The sequence below is a fragment of the Geotrypetes seraphini genome, chromosome 11 (genome assembly GCF_902459505.1).
Source record: "Geotrypetes seraphini chromosome 11, aGeoSer1.1, whole genome shotgun sequence".
Classification (NCBI taxonomy): domain Eukaryota; kingdom Metazoa; phylum Chordata; class Amphibia; order Gymnophiona; family Dermophiidae; genus Geotrypetes; species Geotrypetes seraphini.
In genome coordinates this window covers 57,112,572-57,129,351 of record NC_047094.1, presented here as the reverse complement: position 1 = coordinate 57,129,351, position 16,780 = coordinate 57,112,572, and the positions used below count along the sequence as shown (strand labels likewise).

The 16,780-nt window shown below is 39.5% G+C and overlaps 1 protein-coding gene across 3 annotated transcripts in view; it reads left to right on the top strand.

Moving 5' to 3' along the window:
• The window catches only part of C11H16orf71 (chromosome 11 C16orf71 homolog), a 282,532-nt gene that overhangs the window by 26,706 nt on the left and 239,046 nt on the right, over nucleotides 1-16,780 (top strand). For all 3 annotated transcript variants that reach the window (XM_033963852.1, XM_033963851.1, XM_033963853.1), the window contains 2 exons: nucleotides 234-393; nucleotides 1,804-1,956. In XM_033963852.1, the coding sequence (XP_033819743.1) occupies nucleotides 234-393; nucleotides 1,804-1,956 (313 nt within the window). The remainder of the gene's footprint in view (nucleotides 1-233; nucleotides 394-1,803; nucleotides 1,957-16,780) is intronic.

Below are 16,780 nucleotides of genomic sequence, written 5' to 3'. Positions count from 1 at the left end.
AAAATGAATTAGCAGGTAGGCGCCTAACTCTTTTTAAAAGGAAAATACAGATTCTTTGATCTACAGCATTTGACTTCAGAACATTTTATTAAATACGAGTTAAATTACTGTGAGTTATGCTAGTAAGCAGACATTCCTGGCAGGTAAACTGAACACTGTCAGTACAGCTCTTGGTTTTCTTCAATAACAATAAGCTCCTTAAAATGAACCTGTTTTGTGCTGTTGGTTCACAGAACACCTGGTTGTTAAAACTCAGGATAGGCTCATGGAACAACTGCAACTGCTGTGTGCAAAGCAGTCAAAGGAAATGTCTTGGTGCTGTAATAGAACTGCAAACTCTGAGAATTCATTTGCTGGTCTTTCTAGCCTCAGAAAGAAATCATTCAGCAACAGGTTGGTATCACTTTTGATATAGAAAAAGCTGATTGCTTTATGCAAAATACTAAAAATGAAGAATAATGGATTCCACAAGAGTTAAAGAACACCAACAAACAAACAGAGTGGAATTGATGAGCTGAATGAATAATTTATTCAATTCAAACTAATTAATTCAATTCAAGGAAGAATATAGAACAGTCCAAAAAGGACCTTGTTCAGTTCCAAGAAAGATATACACTTCCCCCTCCCGATTCGCGGTTTTAGGACTCGTGATTTTGATTATTTGCGATTTCCTAAAATCAGAATCACCCCCACCTCCCTCCCGCCTCCCAGGCCTCCCTGGACCTTACCTGGTGGTCTAGCGGTCTTTTGGGCAGGAGCAATCTTCCTACGCTCCTGCCCCGTGCAGATCACTCATCCAGAGACTACAACGGGAACTCACGGCAGCCATTTTGGATGAGTGATCTGCACGGGGCAGGAGCATAGGAAGATTGCTTCTGCCCCTAAAACCCCTAGACCACCAGGTAAGGTCCGGGATAGCGGGGGTGGGTCAGAGTCGGCCCAAAAGTTATTCACGATTTTTCAATATTCGCGGGCCGGCTCTGCCCCTAGCCCCCCGCGAATATTGAGGGAGGAGTGTAGTACAGTGCAAGATCCATGTTCTTCTTTGAACTGAACATGGTCCTTTTTGGACTGTACTATATTCTTCCTTGAATTGAATAAATTGGTTTCATCCAGATCATCAGTTCCACTGCCTTTGTTTGCTTATGTAAAACACTGTCTGGTATAAATTTATCACGCACGGTGATCTGTCCCACTGTGTTATCGTCTCACCATTGATCCTATTTCTAAGTATACATTCTGCAGTTGTGGAATACTGCACAATGCTAATTAGTAACAGTGCTTTCTGGAGGAGCAGAAGAAGGACATTTCTTCATAGAAAAGGTAGTGGATACATTGAACAGCTTCTCTGGTAGTAGTTGGTGGGAACAAAATTGGTATCAGAATTCATGAAAGCCCAGAATAAGTACAAAGGTTCCATAGTTGCAAGGAAGTGGAGGTAAATTCAGAAGTCTAGTAGGGTTAATAATGATATTGCAGCAGGGAAGAACAATGAACAGACTATATGGGCCTTGTAGTCTTTTATCTGCGATTGTATCCTATACTCCCAAGAAATCTACAAATCCAAGATTCTTTATCATTTCTCCAGACCAATCCCAATAGTGGAAATATGTTCTATCACATTTAGGAGAACATACATCCCACTCATTGGGAATGGTCTGGACAGATTCAAGGAAAGAAAAATAGCAGTTAAGATCTAATTTCACCATCCACTGTATTGAAAAGATTTTAAAAAATGATGTTAAGGAATATTTTGCTTTGTCTTGTCAGTAATATTTGCTTTCTTCAATCGTTATATGACAGGGGCTGCAATACTATTAATGGAAGCGAATGGGGATACTCTAAAGAGCCTCCAACAATCTATATTGATCTAAGGAATGTGAAACTTCAGAAATCAGAGTCACTTTCTGAGGATAACCAAGGACAAAATGCAGACCGTAAGACAGCAAATCGAAGGTAGATCTATTTGAAGATCTGAGCATCTGAAATGGCATGCCTCTCGTTTTGAAATTTAATTCTTATAAATGTACCACTGAATTGTTTTCCTTATGCAGTTTTGTATTGTTTTATTATACTGCTCTCAACAAAATCACAGTGATTATTTAAATTAGTAATTCAATAAATCATTATACTACGGGACCAACAAATAAATTGCACCTCTGGATGGAAAATACTGGTGTAGAATACTTTTGTTAGGTGAATTTGATGTGCTCAGAGCCACTGCCACATGTATTGTGAAATCTGTGATTCACTAGCACGCCCATTCTGGCTTAAAATAATTACTTCATATTAGCTTTTCAAGCCAGCCCCTCGACTTGAGTTTCGCCCATTCCTGGCTTCCTCAGGAGGAGATGCTGTGAATTAAAAAACATTGTGAGCGGGGCTGCTACATTCAAACTACCTATACTTATGACTTGACTCCCACCCGCAAAAATATATCTGATTAGAATCAAATTAAATTCTCAAAGTTTTTATCTGACTTTTGGCTTTCTTTCCTGTGGGAGCACTCACAACTGACGCTGCTGTTGGACTGAATAGCTGTGACTGCTGCTAGGAGGTCAGCTGATTTAACCTCCTCCCTTTACCCAGAACCCCCTAGTACCCGCTCTCTTCTCCCTATGCTTTGCCTGAAATCCCTGTGACAGAGAATTTTTTTCATAAACTAAACCACTCTATTTCTGAATTTAAACCTGCCGGATGCAGGATATGCCACTTAAAAATAAACTTCTGTTTGTGTTTCAAAAGGTAATGAGGTATATCACCTGATTGGAACCTAGCCTGCAGTAATACTGTATATTGGAGATCCTCTAGAGAATGATTGTGCAATTGCCAATGATGTACCAGAGGGACCTTTTCCCTGCCAGTTTGAAGGTTACTAAGATGCTCGGCTATTCGGGTTTTGATGGTTCTTCAAGTGTGCCCTATGTAATATTTCTTACAAGGGCACATTATACAGTAAACCACTGCCGCTGACTCGCAATTGGTGGATGTGGCCAATGTGAATGTCTTTTCTCCTAATTATGGAATTTGTATGGTTGTGCCCCTGTAAACATACTTACAGTACACGCAATGCCCACAGCTTTTATGGCTCCCCTTTCTACTGTTGTGGTGTACGCAAACGTGGGGGCTTCTTTAAGTACTCCATGGACCTCTAACACGGTCCAATGCTTTCTAACTATATTTTGAATCCTACTGCTGTGTATAGAATACGGCAGAGTGCACACTAGAGGAGGGGAACCCTGTTCCTCTTTCGTGCCCCTAAAGAGCCATTCACGATGGCAGGAACCTGCTCTCTTCCATACCTTCTTAACCACTCTATTGGGATACCCCCGTTGACTAAATTTGCTATGCATTTCTATGGCCTAATGGTTAAATTCCTGTTGGTCTGAACATATGAACTTTAAGCGCATAAATTGGCCCATAGGGATACTATCCCTTAATGCTTTGGGTTGAAAGCTTGTATATTGCAACAAAGCATTGCGATCAGGTTTGTGGTGGATGGAAGTGTGACTTGATTATTTGTACATCTAGGAAAGAAATCGCTTCTTTGCTGCTGGTATGTGTGAACTTGATGTTGGGGTCATATGTGTTCAATTCATCCAAGCTGATTCTCTAAGCCTCTCCATATAAAGAAGACATCTTTGATGAATCATTTCCATATTCCCACCCTTCTGAAATGTTGAGAACCGTATACATGTTGTCCATGTACTGTACAAACAAGTTATTACTGGGACCGTTGCCCCCTTGGCTACCTTCTTGATCTGATGGTAATATTGGTCCTCGAATTGGAAGTGATTATTTTTAATGACTACCTCAGCTAGCTGGTGAACAAATTTTTATTTGGACTCAGGGACCCCTTGACTATCTCTACCACTGCCTGCTGGGGTATACTGGTATATAAGAACATAAGAACATAAACAGTGCCTCCGCCGGGTCAGACCACAGGTCCATCCTGCCCAGCAGTCCGCTCCCGCGGCGGCCCAAACAGGTCACGACCTGTCTGTATCACCAGAAGGGGCTCCCTTGCCACCTTGGTTTCTCATTTAAGTCCTGTCTTCCTATCGAAGTCCTAACCCTCCGGTCTTGCACATGCACGACCTGGTTTGGTTTCTATACTCATTACCTGGTTAGCTTTCTATACTTGTGTTACATCCCAGCTCCTCCCTCAGTATCCCATGATCCCTTTATCCTTCAGGAATCCCTCCAATCCCTGTTTGAATCCCTGTACCGTACTCTGCCTGATCACTTCCTCCGGTAGCGCATTCCAAGTGTCCACGACCCTTTGGGTGAAAAAAAACTTCCTTGCGTTTGTTTTGAACCTATCTCCCTTCAGTTTCTCCGAATGCCCCCTCGTATTTGCTGTCCCCTTCAGTCTGAAGAATCTGTCCCTATCTACCCTCTCTATGCCCCTCATGATCTTGAAGGTCTCTATCATATCTCCCCTGAGCCTCCTTTTTTCCAGAGAGAAGAGCCCCAGTCTATCCAACCTCTCGTCGTATGGGCAGTGTTCCAGCCCTTTTACCATTTTCGTTGCTCTCCTTTGGACTCTCTCAAGTACCGCCATGTCCTTCTTGAGGTGCGGCGACCAATACTGAACGCAGTATTCCAGATGTGGACGCACCATCGCTCGATACAATGGCATGATGACTTCCCGTGTTCTGGTTGTTATGCCCTTCTTTATGATGCCAAGCATCCTGTTGGCTTTTTTCGAGGCTGCTGCGCACTGTGCAGATGGCTTCAGTGATGCATCCACCAGCACACCCAAGTCTCTCTCAAGTCTGCTGTCTCCCAACAATACCCCCCCCCCCAATTTGTAGTTGAACAATGGGTTCTTTTTCCCTATATGCATGACCTTGCATTTGTCCACGTTAAAGCGCATTTGCCATTTGTTTGCCCAGTCTTCTAGCTTGTCCAGGTCTCTTTGTAGGTCCTCACACTCCTCCCTGGTCCTAACTCTGCCGCACAGTTTGGTATCGTCTGCAAATTTTATAACCTCGCACTTTGCCTCCTTTTCCAGGTCATTGATAAATATGTTAAAGAGTAACGGCCCCAGCACCGACCCCTGTGGTACACCGCTTGTGACTCCCCGCCAGTCAAAATATTGACCCTTTACTCCGACCCTCTGCAGTCTGCCCGACAACCAGTGCTTGATCCATCTGTGCACATCCCCTCCCACCCCGTGGTTCCACAGCTTCTTAAGCAGCCTTTCATGTGGCACCTTGTCGAAAGCCTTTTGAAAATCGAGGTAAATGATGTCTATGGGTTCCCCATTGTCCACCCGACTGCTTATTCCCTCAAAGAAGTACAGAAGGTTCGTTAGGCACGACCTTCCCTTACAGAATCCATGCTGGCTTGTTCTCAATAGGTCATTCTTCTCGATGTGCTCGCAAATGCCGTCCTTGATCATAGCTTCCACCATCTTCCCTATAATTGAAGTCAGGATCACCGGCCTGTAGTTCCCGGGGTCACCCCTCGATCCCTTCTTGAAGATAGGTGTGACATTCGCCAATTTCCAGTCCTCTGGTACCTCACCAGTTTTCAAGGATAGGTTGCAAACATGCTGGATTGTGCCCGCTATTTCTTGTCTTAGTTCCTTCAGAACCCTTGGGTGGATCCCGTCCGGGCCCGGTGATTTGCCGCATTTTAGCCTGTCTATCTGTTTGAGGACATCCTCCTTACTTACCTCTATGTGATCCAATTTTTCAGCCTGTTCCCCACTCATGAGCTCCTCTGAGTCTGGTATATTAGGGACGAGACATCTGCAGTGACTAATATGGTATTATTTCCCTTATCATTAAGTTTCCAGAATTTGTAGGAAGTATGTTGAGTCCCTGATATAGGACTTAGACTTAAACATTTCCTTTTTAATGAAGCTTTCCAAATATTTTGATAATGATTCCAAGGAGGACCCAATTCCAGCAACTATGGGGCGTCCTGGGGGACTAACGAGGGATTTGTGGATTTTGGGAACGAATTGGATCACCGGAACTCGAGGATGATTCTGAGTTAAAAATGTATACTCTTTGTTGGTCACTAAATCTTTTTTAGCTTCTAACAATATTTGATCTATTGCACTTTTTATCCTTTCCGTGGGGTCCTCAGATTACTCTGTAATAGCTAGTGCCATTTAATTGAGACAAAGCCTCCCTTCTATTGTTGGCATAATCCTAGATAACTATTCCTCCCCCTTTGTCAGCCCTAAGAATAATAATGGAATTGTCTTATTGCAATGCTTTTATTGAATGAAATTGTTGTTGAGTTAGATTGTGTTTTATTCTGATTTTATGCTGCTCCATTAATTCCAAGTCCTGTATAATCAGTCTTTCAAAAGCCGCTACCAATACATCTGGAGGTCCGGGTTGGGGGTGGGGGGTAGAATCCAAGTGGACCTGAGCTTACAATCTGCTGGTAAACTGGTATAATAACCAAGTTAATCCTTCTTAAAATTATTCACTTCTTCACTATTCTGCGTTTGTGAAGTTGTTGTTTTTTAGTTTTGTTTTGCTGTACTTCTCTTTCAGAGTCTTTATATGTGAAAGGATATGGAAGGAAGATTGATCTTATGAAAGGGGCATGACTAAGGCTTTTGAGCACTGGATTATAATTCAGGAGAAGACCTGGGAACTGAGTTTAGACTTCTTTCTATGTAACTTCAAGCAAATCACTTAGGAGCTTGAGAGGGAGTGAGTGGCATAGCGACAGCTGTCTCTAAGACTGCTCCCTCACTGGTGCAGTTAAGATACATTGTAGCAGGTGGCATTAACATGTCCCAAAGGAATAGGACTTCATTCTAAACTGAGTTGTTGTAACTGAGGAGAGGATCAGGGAAAGCAGAGTGTGAAGAATATCAAGGTAGAAGATGACCTTGACTTCCATTTAGAAAGTACTTACTTTTAGTATATGTCCTGAGGGGGCCCAAGCCAGCTGGGTCGAAACACGTACTGTACATGTCGAGTCATTGAGTGAATAAAGTAGTCTTGAGACACACCAACTTACCTGGACATCTCCATTGTTTGCTCGTTTGTGAATGACTCCTGGAGGTGACAATGACGTTCCTTACATCCTTATGTCAACGTCTTGCGTATGATTGTGTTGTTAAAATATCCTGTGCATGTGTTGTAGTTCGCTGCGAGCAATTGTCCTGAGCTAAGTTGTCTTGCGCTCAATTGTCTTGCGCAATTGTGGTTGCGCTCAGTTGTCTTTGCGCAATTGTACGCGCACTTTTGTCTTGTGTGCATTTGACTTGCCATCGGTCCAGTATCATAAATGTTTTAGTTAGTGTTAAGAGTTGAACACATTGTGGTACCCTCAGTCCCAATAGGCTTATAAAAGAATCAAGAGCAGGTCTCTTTATAAGAAATAGTAATATTCTGCGCCATTTGTCTTGTTCAATAGTGCCATTTGTTGCAAATGTTAACTTTTTTTTTTAATAAATCTTTATTAATTTTTAAAAAACATACAAGTGCATTAGTAAATACAACCATTTTAATTTAAATAACACACTTGATAATCAGCAATAAATTAAATTATAAAACTTATTTCCCTCCTCCCCCAACGTTTCATATTAAGCAATAAAGACATATACTATATTATCAAATTTTCCCTATATTGTCGCATCATTAACGAAAAAGCATAAACCCCCCCGATCATGAATTTATATTATTAATGGAAAAATGAAATCTATAAATTACAATAATTTGTCAATGGCCCCCATATCTCTTGAAATTTATTATAATTCCCTTTTTGAGTGGCTATTGTTCTTTCCATTTTATATATGTGACACAATGAGCTCCACTAAAAACTGTAATTAAGTCTTTTCCAATTTTTCCAATTACTCATGATTTGTTGTATGTCGACCCCTGTCATAATAAATAGAAGCCTATTGTTCTTAGATGAAATTTGGCTCTTTACTCTCATTGACATGCCAAATAAAACAGTATCATATGATAATGCAACCGGGTTTTCCAATAAGCAATTTATTTGGCCCCAAATTGATTTCCAAAAGACCAAGATAAATGGACAATAGAATAATAAATGATCTAGAGTCCCTGCTTCGAGATTACAATGCCAATATCTATTAGACTTAGAGCTATCTAACTTTTGTAATCGAACTGGGGTCCAAAATGCTCTATGTAAAAGAAAAAAACAAGTTTGTCTCATAGATGCTGACACTGTACATCTCATCCTCCAAGTCCAAATTCGTGACCACTGAGACGCTGAAATTTGATGCTTAATCTCAATGCTCCAAATATCCCTAAGACCAGTTTTGGCTTCTTATTTAAAAATCCATTTAACAGTTTATACCACTGGGCGGCCAGATGTCCCAGGAAGTCCACCTAAAAGCATAAGAAATCTAAACTATAACGATTATTAAGATTTTTCCATTCAGGGAACCCTGCCTGAAAGGCCTGCTTCAGTTGCAACCATCTAAAACTTTGTGATTTATTGAGGCCATATTTATGTTGCAATTGTGAAAAATCAAGCAGCTTACCATCTATCATCCAATGCTTCCAGATGACCTTAAATCCACCAATTTGAATCTTGGAGTTTAGCCATATAGTCTGATTTGTTGATTTATGCATTGGAATAGGTGTTAAATTATTGATGTATCTTAAGGTGTTCCATCATGTATCAACTAATATTCTGTTTTCTTTATATAATCTAGGCATCTTGATACTGAGAACATGACACAATCGCAGAGGAAACATGAGTCACCATTCCAACCATAACCAATCTGGGATATTTTCGATGAGCTCTGGAGAACCCAATACATACCCTGGCGCATAGTATAGGCTTGATGATACCTATAAAAATTTGGAAAATTTACCCCTCCCTATGTAATTGGTTTTTGTAGAGATACTAAAGCAATTCTAGGAATTTTACCCAGCCAAATAAATTTTGTAAGTATACGATTTAATTTTTTATAAAAGGACCCCTGAAAAAAAACTGGTATCATACCCATTTGATAACAAACCACAGGCAATATCATCATTTTAATAGTTTGAACTCTCCCCCACCAAGAAAGATGTAAATGATTCCATTGCTCACACATTTGTTACCTTCTGTAATAAAAATTTTTCATTCACTTTCATTGTTTCTTCCAGCGTACTATTTATCCAAATACCTAAATATTTTAATCCATCCTCTTTCTATATAAAGGAAATGAATCAAACAAACCTTTTGTACAATGTACATTAAGTGGAAGAACTTCTGATTTATTCTAATTTATTTTATAACCTGAAAATTTACCAAATTTCTCTATTAAGTCAAGTAAGCATGGAATGGTTGTTTCTGGATTTCTCAAATGAAGCAGTATATCATCTGCATATGCAGAGACCTTGTATTCTCGATCTGAATAAGGAATACCCTGTATCTCCTTCACTTGCCGAATAGACAATAACAAGAGTTCTAATACAATATCAAACAGTAAAGGAGATAAGGGACAACCTTGTCTAACCCCCTCTGTAAACTGAAACGATCCGTAAAATTATTACTAATATACAGTTTAGCAGCAGGGGAGCTATACAAAGTTTGGATCATTTGTATAAATCCCAAACCTATACCAAACCAATCCAAAGCTTGATACATAAAGGTCCATTCCACTCGATCAAAGGCTTTCTCTGCATCCAAGGACACCGAAAAAGCCGGATCTTTCATGGCTTTTGTTAAATTTAACATATGAAAAGCCAACCTGGTGTTATTTGAAGAATGTCTCTGAGCAACAAACCCAGTTTGGTGCATGCCAAAATAAAAGGGAGAGCCTTAGCCAAGCGTAAAGCCAATATCTTAGTTAAAAGTTTTCCATCTACATTAATTAAAGAAATAGGCCTGTAATTTGAAACCAAAGTGGGATCTTTATTTGGCTTTGGCAGATTCTGCCATAGTACCTGTAATGCAACCTTTAGTTAGTTGAATCTGATATAATTTTAATAGATGTGCTAATAAGAAGTTTTGAAATGATTTATAAAACTCTACCGTAAAACCATCAGCACCTGGAGCGGATCCAATTCAAAGAGACTTTAAAGCTCTTTGCAATTCTTTTAATGATATAAACCATCTTTTTCCCTATCAGAATAAGGCTCAGAAGACTATAAATCTTTATAAAAATTTAGAAATTGATTTAAAATATTTCCAGTTTGAGAATATGTATTTCCTATCTCATCCTTAATTGCAATTATTTTTGTCCTTCTTTTCTTTGCTTTGAGATAATTTGCCAATAATCTTTCCGCCTTATTTGAGTTTCCATAATACAGAGTCTGCTGAGAAAACAAATCTTTCCTTACCAATTTTGAAGAAATCTCATTATATTTACATTTTGCTTTTAAAAGAGCCTGCAGAGTACTTTGTTCACATTTTTCAATCAATTTAGACTCCAAATTTGCAATTTCTTGTTCCAAATTAGTAAATTGTTTTTTAAGTTGTTTTCTAATATATGCTGAATATGAAATAATTTGACCTCTCATTGTAGCCTTAAAGGCATCCCATAATATTTCCATGGAAATTTCTTCTGAGGTATTAATTTGAAAAATTAATTCATCTTTAATTGAAATTCTTCAAGGAAATTTGAATCCACAATCAATGTATTATCGAATCTCCATACAGATCTACTATTATCTTGTTCAGCAATTTTAAATTCAACCCACACTCCACCATGATCAGACAAAATGATTGGATCTATTGAGGCTTTTGTCACCTGCTGAACTATTTGATTGAAAAGGATTTATGAACATGTGAACAAAAAGAAAATTCCCGTTCATTAAAATTAAGTATTCACCATATATCTTTCAAATCACAAGATTGCACCAAATTATCTAATCATAATGATTTCATAATTTTGCTAGGTTTTTTTTCCATCAATGGATCTATGACAGAGTTAAAATCTCCAGTATCAATTGTTGTAATTTGATTCGAATTAGGGGCATATACATTAAACAATGCTAGAGTATTATTTCCCATGCTCATACCCACATTTAACCATCTTCCTAAGGGATCTGAATCAATCATCTTAAAATTAGCTGTACATTTCTTATTTATTAGGATAGCTACCCCCGCCTTTTTCCCCACCGCAGGGGCAAAAAAACAATGTTTCACCCATCCCCCTTCTAATTTCATTGATTCTATAGCTGATAGATGTGTCTCCTGGATATAATATATATCAGCATTCTGTTGTTTCAAAAAGGAAAGCATTTTTTTTCTTTTAATTTGATGGTTGAGGCCATTAACGTTTAATGAAAAGATTTTAATCTCCATTATAAATTTTATATTCAAAACACATGAACCATATCAAATATTTAAATTTATTTTGAATTGTATGAATGTATACCATTTTCCCGATTTTTAAACTTTGAACATAAAATATATCTCCCCCCCTAACCCATCCCTTCTAAACCTCTCCCCCCTTACCCCCCCATATGATTATTAATAGTGTAAACTTGGGAACGCGCATATTAGACCAGGTAATGAAAAACCCCTGATAGACTACAAATAAAAGCTAAATTATCATAATAAGTCATCTAACATCTTATTAATTTTTATCATATTATCTAATCATTAAATTGATATTTATCTTAACATCTTTTATTGGATAATTAAACATATTTACCTAACCCCTATCCAGTTAAATAACTCACATTAGAATCATCCTATTTCCCTAACTTGTACAAATTTACTCCAGCCTTCCTTTAGTTAATTTCATCTTATATGTAAATTCTATTATAAAAGTAATTATCCATCTTCAATTCTTAATATTTTTAAACTCAATATTATATTATCTTTATACTTTTAAAATATATATAATAAAATATATTGATTACTTTAATCCCAACTATATCTTATAGGATCTCTCATATAAAATATAAAAATATTTTAAATTTATCCATTAAATATATTGCATAATCAATCTAATAAATATCAGCATAAATAAATAAAAACTATTATATATAAATTATTCAATTTATCTTATTAATAACTAAAATCATTATTATTTAATAAATCAACTAAACCAATGTCTAAATGTATCCGATCATTTTTAGTTAATAAGCTTATCTATCAATGTATGGCATATAACTGTTTACTGAGATTTTTTGTCAATATCCTATTCAGATATGGTCAACTGTTATCTCCCTGATGAAGTCTCGCCTAGCTGTTATCAGGATTCTTCTTAAATTTGGTCTTCAGTAGCAATATTTCATTCTTTAAATCTATAATCTTCTCCATTTTATTCTTTGCCTCCGGAACCATTTCAGTGCATTTGTTAGATCTAGCTCCATTTCAGTTTTCCAATTAGCGTATTGTAATCCGTAATCCTATAGTACAAAGTCTGATTCCGAACTACATATTGATCCATCTTTACTTAATGTAGCAAATGTTAATGTGGCAAGTCCAGCCAGAGGACAGTGGCAAAACAACAGGGTCACAAGATCTTCTTCTTTTGATGCATATGTCCCAAATCTGAATCTGAACAACATGAATCGAGCCCAACATGTAGCTCCTATTCAGTAGAGAATGATACAATCCAAGGTTTGGTATTGTCATTGTTTTCCTTCAATCCCCTAAATGGCAGAAGTTGAAGAGGACATTCTTTCTATTAGCAGTGGTATGCTATCTTTGTGACCCCACTCATCCTAGCTCCAGCACAGCCTCCGATGTCCCGTGGCAAACCCACAAGTATCAATCCCCTTCACACAATGCTGGGCTTTGCAATCCATGCCGCAAACACAGATCCGGAACAAACTAGGCACGCTGGAAACAGCCTTGACAACTGTGACCATGAAAGCTCCTATAACAGCCACAGAGCCTCTCGATTACCACTTCACCTTGTTTGCGAACTGCTTTGATGAAAGTTTGTTTCATTAAGCTTCCAAGGGAAGTGTTTTTAGAACAGGCAAAGATGTATAAAAATGTGAAGATACAATCACTTGTAGGTTTAAAACTTCCACTTCTAAAGACAGGAATTTCTTATTTCCATGTACAGAGCATGACAGTCAGCCGTTCCACGTCTCGCGTCAGGAGCCATTCGACCATACATTTTACAATGTCACCAGAACCCTATCAACCGTCCATTACTAGTTATTTGCAAAGGCAAACTTAAAATATTTACTCATATCCTTTGCCACTTCCCAAATTCAAACCTCACAAATTAAACTGAATTAAAATAAATTCAAATAAGTAACATAAATAAATCAACTCTATATGTCCAGTAGGGATTTATAAAGACATTGGCTGCTCATGTTGATTTAAAAATTCTTGTAATTTTTCTGAATCTTCAAAGTTTATTGTTCTATTTCCATAAGTAACCTTCATAACTGCAGGGTTTATTAATCCGTATTTGGTTCCAATGCTTCTTAATTGTGGTCTTAACTCCAAAAATCTTTTCCTCTTATTGGCAGTAGCTCTTGCAAAATCAGGCACTATATGTACACGAGCATCTTGGCATTTAAAATTTTTATTCTCCTTTGCCAAGCAAAATATTTTTATAACCTACTGGTGCCTTAACAGTTTAAAAATTAACAGACGTGGACCTACTTGTTTGTCTGATCTCCTAGTCCGTAAACCAGATCTCGAATATCGCTACCACGTCTAGGTCAGTGTTCATTATCTCAGTCTCCAATTCTAGAATTTTGTTGCCCAAGCTGTGTGCATTGACATACATAGCCCTCCATACCTGTGAAGAGATTTCCTTTCGAGTTAGTGTGGCTCGAAAGGAAATCTCTTCACAGGTATGAAGGGCTATGTATGTCAATGCACACAGCTTGGGCAACAAAATTCTGGAATTGGAGACTGAGATAATGAACGCCGACCTAGATGTGGTAGCGATATCCGAGACCTGGTTCACGGATTCGCATGGGTGGGATATGGTTATACCAAGCTACAACCTACTTCGTCGTGACAGAGAGGGCAAGCTAGGAGGAGGGGTAGCACTATATACTAAGGAAAACATCAAAACTACCAGAATCACAGATGTTAAATACACCGGGGAATCCCTCTGGGTGAACCTGGCCAGAGGGAATGATAAATGCCTATTCTTTGGTGTGGTATATAGACCTCCAAGACAACAGGAAGACAAAGATATAGAACTGATCGAAGATATAGAGAACATCACTTTGCGTGGGGACACAGTACTGATAGGGGACTTCAACATGCCCGATGCAGATTGGAACACACTCTCCGCAACTTCATGTGGCAGCAGAAGAATATTAACCTCCATAAAGGGTGCACGACTCAAACAAATGGTATTAGAGCCCACCAGGGACCAGGCAATACTGGACCTGGTACTAACCAACGGAGACAGCGTCTCGGAGGTTTCAGTAGGAGATACGCTGGCCTCCAGCGACCATAACATGGTATGGCTCAACCTCAAGAAAGGCTTCTCTAGATCAAACACAGCGACGAGGGTCCTCAACTTTAGAGGCACAGACTTCGACCACATGGGAGATTTTGTCCATCGGGAGCTGTATAACCAAGCAGAAACTGACAATGTGGAGACTATGTGGTAAACTCTGAAATCCACCCTGCATGAAGCTACAAACCGCTACATAAAAACAGTTAGCAAGCGCTGGAGAAACAAAAAACCCCAGTGGTTCAGCACCGAAATTTTGAACCTCATTAAAGAGAAAAAAGAAGCATTTATTACCTACAAACATTTCAGAAAGCGGGCAAAAGAAGACTATCTGGTCAGATCTAGAGCAGTCAAAAAGGCAGTCAGAGAGGCCAAACTCCGAACAGAAGAAGATCTAGCACGGAACATTAAGAAAGGGGACAAATCCTTCTTCAGGTATATTAGTGACAGGAAAAGAAACAAAGATGGGATAGAACGCCTTAGGAAATCGGACGGAAACTATGCAGAATCGGATTCTACCAAGGCAGAACTACTAAACGAATACTTCTGCTCAGTCTTCACCTGTGAAGCACCGGGAGCCGGTCCACAGTTACGGACAAGAGACAACCAGAAAGACCCGTTTCTAGATTTCGAGTTTACGCCCAGCAGCGTCTACTGCGAACTTTTAAGACTCCAAGTAAACAAAGCCATGGGACCAGACAACCTACACCCCAGGGTCCTCAGAGAGTTGAACGAAGTCCTGGCGGAACCATTAGCCGTACTCTTCAATCTTTCCCTACGTACCGGAAGAGTCCCCTTGGACTGGAAAACAGCTAACGTTATTCCACTTCAAAAAAAGGCTGCAAGACAGAGACAGCTAATTACAGACTGGTGAGTCTCACATCCATAGTGAGCAAGCTTATGGAAACACTGATCAAGCAGAAACTTGACACAATCCTGGACGAAGAAAACCTACGTAATCCCCACCAACACGGATTTACCAAGGGCAGTTCCTGCCAATCTAATCTGATTGACTTCTTTGACTGGGTAACTAGACAACTGGATGCCGGGGAATCTCTGGATGTAATATATTTGGACTTCAGCAAAGCTTTTGATAGCATCCCACACCGCAGGTTATTGAACAAGCTGAAATCACTGGGATTAGGGGACACACTAACTGCATGGGTTTGGGATTGGCTAAGCGGTAGACTTCAAAAGGTAGTGGTAAACGATACCCCCTCCAAAACGTCAGACGTGACCAGTGGAGTGCCACAGGGCTCGGTCTTGGGCCCGATTCTATTCAACTTATTCATAGATGATATGACCCAAGGGCTTAGAGGAAAAGTATCTTTGTTTGCTGACGACGCCAAACTATGCAACATAGTAGGAAAAAGTTTTTTGTCTGACAGTATGACGCAGGACCTACTACTACTGGAACAGTGGTCATCGACTTGGCAGCTCAGCTTCAATGCTAAAAAGTGTAAAGTAATGCACCTGGGTAAGAGAAATCCATGCAGAACTTACACACTAAATGGTGTGACCTTGGCTAGGACCACGGCGGAACGGGATTTAGGGGTGATCATTAGTGATGACATGAAGGCTGCCAATCAAGTGGAGAAGGCTTCCTCCAAGGTAAGGCAAATGATGGGTTGTATTCATAGGGGTTTTGTCAGCAGGAGACCTGAAGTCATAATGCCGCTGTACAGATCCATGGTGAGACCTCATTTGGAGTATTGTGTTCAGTTCTGAAGACCACACTACTGGAAAGATGTGCTGTGAATTGAGTCGGTTCAGCGAATGGCCACCAGGATGGTCTCGGGGCTCAGGGATCTCACGTATGAAGAAAGGCTAAATAAATTGCAGCTGTACTCACTTGAGGAACGAAGAGAGAGGGGGGACATGATTGAGACGTTCAAGTATGTTACGGGCTGTATCGAGGTGGAAAATGATATCTTCTGTCCTATAGGTCCCTCGACCACCAGAGGGCATCCGCTGAAAATCAGGGGAGGGAAGTTTTGTGGTGATTCCAGAAAATACTTCTTCACAGAAAGGGTGGTTGATCATTGGAACAGTCTACCTCTGCAGGTGATTGAGGCCAGCAGCGTGTCAGATTTTAAGAGAAAATGGGATATTCACGTGGGATCTCTAAGGGAGTAAAGTCAGGGAGGTGGGCCATTAGAGTGGGCAGACTTGATGGGCTATAGCCCTTTTCTGCCGTCATATTCTATGTTTCTATGAATCCTATGTGCATGCTCGATCTCAATAGGAAACTTTGTTTTAAGTGGCAGTATTTTAGGAAGAAAATTCTCCAAAAGGATATTGGGTTATTTTTCTCCACCCCTTCCGGTAACCCTAAGATCCTTAAGTTACTCCTCCTCTCTCTTTTAGAGCAATCCTCCAGGTCACGTGTAAGTACTTCAATTTTTCCCCGATCAAGCTTAAACTGAAATAATTCTGCCTCAG